Genomic DNA, 8,418 nt, shown 5'->3' on the forward strand with positions numbered 1-8,418 from the left:
ATTTTATTTTTGCATGTGCTATAAGGAACTGGCTGTGAATATCCGTTTGGCATCTACTGCTTTTACACACATACACAGATTTCTTATGAGACACAGGGACTGAAATATCCTTTTCCAAAGAGAAATTTCAGTATAAGACAGAGTAGAAGTCTTTTCTAGAGGTACAGTTGATGCCCAGATATTTTCTGTGAAATATTTAACCTCCTCAAGACTTAGAAACATTTTGCCTCTATGTATTTTCAATTCCCTAAATTGCACATTGCTCATCCATCCCTAAAATTATTTTTGCCTTTTTTTTTTTAAAATATAGGGATATCATAAGCAAAGTAAAAGAAAGTCATCCAGTTCTCTACCTGTGTGAGCCTAAGGGATACTGGCAGTGATGGTTAATATTCACTGTCAACTTGACAGGATTGAGTTGCCATGGAAACAAACCTCTGGTGACACCTGTGGCAGACCATTTTGATTAGGTTAACTGAGACGGGCACAATTCCATGGGCCTAGACTGTACACAAAGGGGAAAGCAAGCTGAGCACAGGGAGACATCACCCTCATCTTCCTGACTGTAGGTGTTAATCTCACCAGCTGCCTCAAACTCCTACCACTGTGGCCTCCTGGCCATGTTGAACTGAACTGAAAACAGAAAAAAAAAAATAAACCATCTTTTCCTTAAGTCATTTTTGTGTGTGGGGGCCATCTCATCTTAGCAACAAGACAAACAACTAAAGACACAAAATCCCAGTTGATCCACACGCTCTTTATTCTGATCTCCCTGGAGCTGGGAGCAATGTCTGCTTAGATACTCAGAGATTAGGAAACACCTAGATAGACTCATGAAGTCTGACAAAACCACCATGGCCCCTGCATAGGCGAATACCCTGATTTGTAAGTACACAGGCATTGTCAAGATGGCACACACACCATTCTACTGGGCTCAGACATCCCATCAAGTAGCCAAGACAACCAACTCATTAACACTGTGACTGGGACTTACAGTGAGAACCGTCTACATTTTCCATTGTGGTCTCACACACGAAAATAACAACAATGGCAGTAGCAGCAAATCATTAATGTATTCAGACATGGCCACAATTTTCTTATGTGTTTCTTTCAAACAGATGTGCTAATTAATATATATATTATATATAATATAATTTATACATATACATATACATATACACATGTGTGTATATGTATATGTATATGTATATGTATATGTATATGTATATGTATATGTATATGTATATGTATATGTATATGTATATGTGTATACATATACATATATATATATGAGAATGGCTGTAGACTCCATTCTATTGGCCCAAGAAAAGAGCACAGACTATTTTAAAGAGTTACTTGGCAATTTCCACCTGATGCCACAGATCACAAAAAATGTCTCCTGGGGATTAGAGGTAGTGAAAATGTTCTCAGGGAACCTGATTTTGCCTCTTCCTCCTCCCCTCTAGGTGCCTCACTCGCTGTGGACAGCTAATACCGTCATTACTCACCAAACCTTGGCAGGTAGAAAGGGCCACTGAAGAATTCCCCTGGGACCTTAAGGAGCCTTGATAAAAGCACAACTCCTCTGGTGGAAACATCTGCACAGATGTGGTGCCTCCCTTCCCCAGAGTTTGCACCATGAATCCAGGAGCCACTAAGTTGCTGGCAGCTTTCAAGTCTAGATAGAGGTCATGCCTGGGACCCTTCAGGCGCAGGTGCAGGGCATCTCCTGCCTGGGCCACGGCTCTCCGCCGTCGCCGCCGCTGGTGGTGCATGATGTCATGGGATACATAATCTCCCTTGTGGTCCACTTCATAGGCAGACACCAGGTCATACTCTGAAATTGAGAAAGGAGAAGAGGCTGAGTAACCCTGGAGTTCTGAGATGAACCTCGGATTGACTACATGTGATAGCCATTTTGTCAGTAGTGAAATATAATCGCGAAGGAGCAGCTATTGTTTGAGGTGGCATTTGTTCCCCCTTTTATGTATCAGTAATAAAGTGTCACGGCAGCAGAGATTTACATGAAGATTGTTTTCACCTCTCCCTGTGAACTTGAGACTGGCTGGATGTTGGAATCCCCCCCCCCATTTCTTACTGAATGGAAATGGCAAGATGGTCTTCTGTTTTATAATAGTTATGAAGCATTCCTTTCTTCGTACACTTTCTATCTTGCATCAAAACCTCTACTGAACTGACAAGAAATTTTGGCTTCTGGTACCATAACTAAAAGAAAAAAACAGGATAGATATTCTTGTTATTCATTTAATTCTGAAATCAATCATTGAGGAAATGCAGACTAGAGGCACACCCTTGGACTCACAGATTACCACACAGAGATACTCATCATCTACTGAATGTGAGATACCGAACCACCATAGAGCTTCCTGCTGCCCTGGTTTCCCTTTCGTCCACCTGGGTTCTTAAGACACCATCAGTAGCATGTCTCTGGGTCAGGTCTTATCACTATACTTATTGGTGTCTTGGTTCAAAGAAGATTCAGCTAAACTAATTCATAAAGGTAAAAGGAATTCCCTAAGATACTCACAGACCTACATAGCTAAGATCACAGAGCCATCTAGAACTGCACCCAGAGTCACCACTCTCAGCAGAAAGCAGAGACAGGGGTTTTGTTTCTGAACTCCACCATGATCCTATGTACATTGAAGCATCTTCTGCCATTCCAGGAAATCATCTTTTACTTTTAAAGATGATAACCAAGACTTTACCACCATTTACAGTATCTATTTTTGTGTCCACAATCTGTGCAGGCTATTTCCAGGAGGGTAGGAGCCAAGGGCTGGGATTCTAGATCAGGGTCACAGCTGGCTGCTCAGCCATGCTATCAGCTGAGACCTGTGGCCAAGGTAGCTTTGTCAAGGCCAAGGTTAAAAAAATATTTTAGTTTGAGATTAGCTAGCTGGGTTTATATATTTAAAATATTTAATTAAACACGCAGTGTGTGTGTGTGTTTGTTTGTGTATGTGTGTTCAATTGTATATGAGTGTTAACTGGCTTTTGTGTTTGTATTTTTTTTTCTAGTAGCTAAAAATAACATGTCAGCATGCTGCCAGGCACTTCCTCTGAACATACTGTGAGGTGTCTTTGCAAAGCAAAGACAACCAGGCAAGGACAGAAAGACTATGGCACCTGCCACCTATCAGAGGGTTGGCCAGGGCTTCCCTGCTTCTCCAGTCCCAAGGTTAGTGTACAGGTGGAGCAAGTGAGAACACCTGGCCGGGCTGGGCAGCAGCCTGTAGATAGATGAGGGAGGCAGCAGGTTCTATAATCTGGACATGCGCATCAGAGCAGGGGATTGAGCTATAGTGGGGTAAGACACACTGGCTTATAACTACTTAGTGTAGGGGTGTGGAGCACCAGACAATGTGGTACATGGTGAAGGGGGACAGGCAGGCACACCAGGACTGAGCAAGTCTGAAGCGAGGACGAAGGCGCATACTCTGTCTGCACACTGTTGGTTTGTAGTTCCCCACAGCGCTTCCCTTAGACGGACACCTCCACTATCCATGCACTGTGCGGCAGGCGTGTCTGCTGTGGTGTTGTTAGCTATCACACCTGGCTCCTCGTGGGGGAGTTCCCCATATCGATTCTAGATTCTTCTCCCTCCCACAGGGGTAGTAGAATAAAGTCAAGAGGCACTGATCTTGTGGTAAACCTAATCGTATAAAGAAAGATGATCATGCCCATATCATCCAGCCATACCTCTCTTCACTCTTCTGTGCATGCCCAGAGAATCCTCAGTCAACATACTGCAGAGATGCCCATCACTTCTCATAGAATCAGCCTAGGTCTTGACCACCAGGTGAACAGATATTGAAAATGGTAGAGCTATGCACACACACACACACACACACACACACACACACACACACACTCACGCACGCACGCAGGCACGCACACACGCACTACTTGGGGCAATGAGTGAGAATTGGTGAGGGGCAGAGATGGGAGAAAGGAGAGGGCTAGAGAGTGAATGTGTCAAGGTACATGGTACACTCACGTGCAGAAGTCTTTATGAAGCCCGCTGGTATATACAATGAAAATATGCCACTCAATGAATAAGGAAGTGACTGCTATCTAACAGTGTAAGCAACTCTCCAATGATATAACCTATATTCTCATGGCCTTTATCATGGAGTAGAGATAATATATTTTATTTGAGTAAGGGGCACATAGTATTGTGCCAGCAACTATTGATAATTTCCTTTTATATAAACAAGCCATGTTTTGATAAATGTCTGACACCCAACTGCCTGGTGTGAGTGGCCTGGTGTGCAGCATTGAAAAACATTTGCAAACACTCCCAATGGAGGTGATTTAATGACCAGTGTGACACAAAGGAAAAAAAGCATTCAGGAGAACCCTGCTATAAACACCACGGGCTCAATAACTTCAGCATCAAGGGGGCTTTACATGTCTCCAAACTTTTAAGCATTTTGATATCTGGTAATTATTTTTAATACAATTCATTTCACTGTACTTATTGAACTCTCTGGAAAGGTCAGTACCAGCTCTCAGGAGAAACCGTGTGCTAGATCTGGGACAGAATGCCTTGCTGTGGTCAGGATCTGCCTTAGCAAGGGTGCAGCTCTCAGGAAAGTGCTCTACTCTCTGTGGAGATGGTCTTGGCTGTCACAAAAGGATAGAAGGGAAAATTCTGCTCCTGCATCTAGGGAGGCTAGTGGACATTGAGCATCTACAGCCAGCCCCTCAAGAGCAAAGTGTTCCCCCTGCCAGGGCTTGAGAAACCTTCATTTTCTCAAGAAAGTCAAGCCTAGAATCAAATACTTGCAAATGCATGTGGATGGATCAGGGCTGGGAGGATGCAGTAAATGAGCTCTTGGTGGTCCATACTTGCTGGACCAGAGAAGCCAAAGAATAGCTGTAGGACACTGAAAGCCACAACCTAACTTACTGTGCAATGTGTTAAGATAATCACTCCCCAAACCTACAGCTTGTGATTTAAAAAGAGACAAGATTCCCACAGTTTGATAATCTTTTAAATAAGGCTTCGTCCTTGCAAAGGTTTGCAATGAGAAAAGCTCACAAAGGGATCCCTGACTCAGAACCCCATGTGGCTGGATCACAAGAAGTTTCTTGAGCACAACCTCAAGGTTGGGAAGGCTCCTGTCTGGAAATGATGGCATGAAGTTCAGGCATAGCAGTGGGCATGCCAGGTCAGCAGGGGACAGTCAGTAGAGGGGACAGCAAACACTTCTATGAAGGCTGGTCTGGGATACCCACTCAGCACATGTGTTCATACTGGTTGTTTGAAATTGGCCATGGTAGGAATATCCACAGCACAGGAATCATGCACACCATGAGTCAGAGCCCCACGTCCTACCATAAGCCTCTAACACTCATGAACACAGCCTGGACTTGCTCTATCTCAGGGTCTGTATGTCTAAATGTAAGTCTTGTAAACCTGGAATATTCAAGAACAAATATACATCCTTTTTGCTTAAAAAAGTGCTATAAAAAGTTTTTCTTTTTCTGTGCACGTGTGTGTGTGTGAATGTGTGTTTGTGTGTATGTGTGGTGTGTGTATGTGTGAATGTGTGTGTGTGTGAATGTGTGTGTGTGTGTGTGTGTGTGTGTGTGTGTGTGTGCCACATAGGTGCTGGGACCCAACTCAGGACCTTTGGAAAAGCAGTGAACACTCGGATAACCTTGAAGCCATCTCTCTAGCACCCCCTTCCCATTAAAATTCTAAAGAACTTCTGAACTTTGCCTCGGATCTGGAAACCCCAGGTTTTTAAAAAGCTAAACGTCTGTGGTATCCTCTTGACAGTAACCGTGGATGTTATTACAAAGATAGCAGTGTAAGAGAACCATTGAGTAATAAAAAATAAAAAGCAGTAGTCATCAAAAAACTATATCGATGCATTCATGTTTGATAATCAGATGTATCTCAATTTAGTTATCCATCATTGCCTCCAGGAGTGAGGCTCTCTTTCCAACTATATAATCTCCTCACACACCCATAAAAATAGCCAGAAATCTTGTCTCATATTTGGCCTAACTCATATCTTGAAGGAGTTAATTAAACAATCAGCAGGAATCATAGAGACTGGGCTTCCTATCATATGCAGACCAGATCATTGAGTGCTCTTGGCCTTGTTACTCTCCTCTGCCACACCCTGCCTCTGCTGTGTGACTGCTGTTCACTTTCTCACTTTGTTTTCTGATAACTAAGGGCTGACAGCACCAGCAGGGGGTTTGCAGGCATCCTGTCTCCACTGAGTTAGCACCACCCTGGCAATCACTCACACCCTTGGTGCTGGATGCTCTGATCAGGTCTGTAATGTCTGCCATGGAAACACTGCCCTTGGGATCCAGAAATAAGATGCCAGTCAGTGAGAGGCTCAGGCAGTGAGCTTGTCTTCTCTTCCTGAATAGTGCTAGATCTACAGTGTTATTGTCTTAGAAAAGCCTTCATTAGTGCAATAAACAGGTTCCAGGTGGGATGTCTGGATTGCCCAGCATGCTTCACGCTAAGCTCGACAACCAGAGTTTTATCTCTGGACCTCCCACAAGTTGTCCTGTGACCTCCACAGCACCCTGCACCCTACACACAAAATAAATAAATGTCAAAATTGTCATGAGTCCCTATGGGATTTTCATGATTTTATTATGAAAATAGGGCAAAGTCCATACACCTCCAATAGGTCATGATGTTGAGGAATGCGAAGAGTTTGGAGATGAAGCCAACAGAAGCCGGGCTTCAAACACCACAGCTATCTATCCCTTCCAAAGGCGCGGGGCACGGGTCTAGTGCACTGTACTCTTTGCGTCTGGCGCCCTCCAGTGGTGCTCAGAGTCCTAAGATCGAGACTCAGCTATCCCTTCCTAACTACCCCCTCCGAATTCAGAAAGGGGAGATTACAGCATCCAATGTACATATTCAGTTCTTGTACGTTTATCATGATTAAGAAAACGATGATGAGAATTTCCAAAGTGTCAATTCTTTAATGGTGTAAAATTTCCGAAAACCCACCAAGAAGATTAAACCTGGATCGCCGCTAATCTCCAGTCCTGCTAACACTCTCTGCTAATTAGTCCCGGGAAAGGACACTAGGGTAACAAACATCCTGCCTGTGCTGCAGACCCAGCGGGGACTACAACCTCCTAGCCACCCGTGCTAGACTGATTTCTCAGCCACCAGGCATCACTGTTGGGACACCTCGCAAGCGAAAGCCTCTTGTGAACCACACTGGCAGCTGTACCTTTCAGAAAACTCAGAATCAAGTTCATGCCAAAGGTGCCCCAGGGAACGAACATGCCTTGGGATGTCCTCCTGCTAGTGATACTAATGTGGTCACCTTCTGTCTCCCGCGGTGACCACCAAAGGTGGAGAAGGCTTCAGTGGGAAAGAAAGGCAAGGGGGAAGATGCTGGAGTGGGGACTACGCTGCTTAGGGTAGGTTTGTTGTTTGCATCAATGATACGTTCATTATGTAAATATATAGAGTGATCTGGAGTCTCCCTGTGTTTACTGTAAGTCTGGAAGCCCTTACCGTTTTACTGGTAAACATGATACAGATATTGGTGGGAGGTCTTCCATGAACAGAAGCTCATGTAAAGAAAAAGCAAGATTGCATCTTCAAAGCTCTTGGCGCTCTGAGCCCCCAGAGACTTGCAGACCACCTTCAGTGGGTTGCAGAGCGCTTACCTGGGAGGATCCGAGGATCCGAGCCCCCACCTCGCGAACTTACCTTCTGCTTCTAGCCAGTCCAACCCGGAGGACGGCGGAGGTTGCACGTCTCCCTGACTCCCAGACGCTGCAGCTGAGGGTCCCAGGGCGCAGGCAGGTGTCTGCTAGAAAAAGTGAGAGAGCACCTCAGAGAGAATGAGGGACTACCTGCAAAGCCCAGCCACCAGAGGAATGCACTTCCCACTATCAGGGGCTCAGCTGGTCCCTGCGCCACTCACCTGCTCACTGACCTGCGCCAGCAGCAGCACCCAGAGCGCTGCACAACCAAGGGGCTGCATGGCCCCGCTCCCCGAGGGCTCACAGTACTCTGCTCAGCGGGTCTCAGCGGCGGGGTCACTGGATGGTCCCGGTGCAGGCGGTGTGCTAGGGAGCAGAAGCACGGGGATTCCAGGCAGCGACACCAGTTATCACTGTAGCCTCGCTCTCCACCAGGGGTGGAGTGGCAGCGGTGGCGGGGGCGGTGGAGCACCCGCCCCAACCATGGGACAGCAAGGAGGAGGGCAGGGAAGGAGAGGGCAGGGCGAGGGAGGGCAAAGGAGAGGAGAGGGGGGAAGAAAGGAGGGAGCAAAGCTGGGGGGGAGGGGTACCAGGAGGAGAAAGGCCAGGGAGGAGTGGTAGGGTGGAGAGATCAAGACACAAAAGATCTACAGCAGGGAGTGGGCATCCTTCACACATATAACCCAT

At 45.8% G+C, this 8,418-nt stretch overlaps 1 protein-coding gene across 1 annotated transcript in view; it reads right to left on the reverse strand.

The window, feature by feature from the left end:
• Positions 1-8,012, reverse strand: part of Adamts16 (ADAM metallopeptidase with thrombospondin type 1 motif 16) — a 100,270-nt gene extending 92,258 nt beyond the window's left edge. Inside the window, exons 1-3 of the mRNA XM_051182715.1 lie at positions 7,953-8,012; positions 7,736-7,838; positions 1,509-1,837 (exon numbers count right to left, since the gene is read on the reverse strand). Coding sequence (XP_051038672.1) covers positions 1,509-1,837; positions 7,736-7,838; positions 7,953-8,012 — 492 coding nt within the window. The remainder of the gene's footprint in view (positions 1-1,508; positions 1,838-7,735; positions 7,839-7,952) is intronic.
• Between the last annotated feature and the right edge of the window lie 406 nt (positions 8,013-8,418).

The sequence above is a fragment of the Phodopus roborovskii genome, unplaced genomic scaffold (genome assembly GCF_943737965.1).
Source record: "Phodopus roborovskii unplaced genomic scaffold, PHOROB, whole genome shotgun sequence".
Taxonomy (NCBI): domain Eukaryota; kingdom Metazoa; phylum Chordata; class Mammalia; order Rodentia; family Cricetidae; genus Phodopus; species Phodopus roborovskii.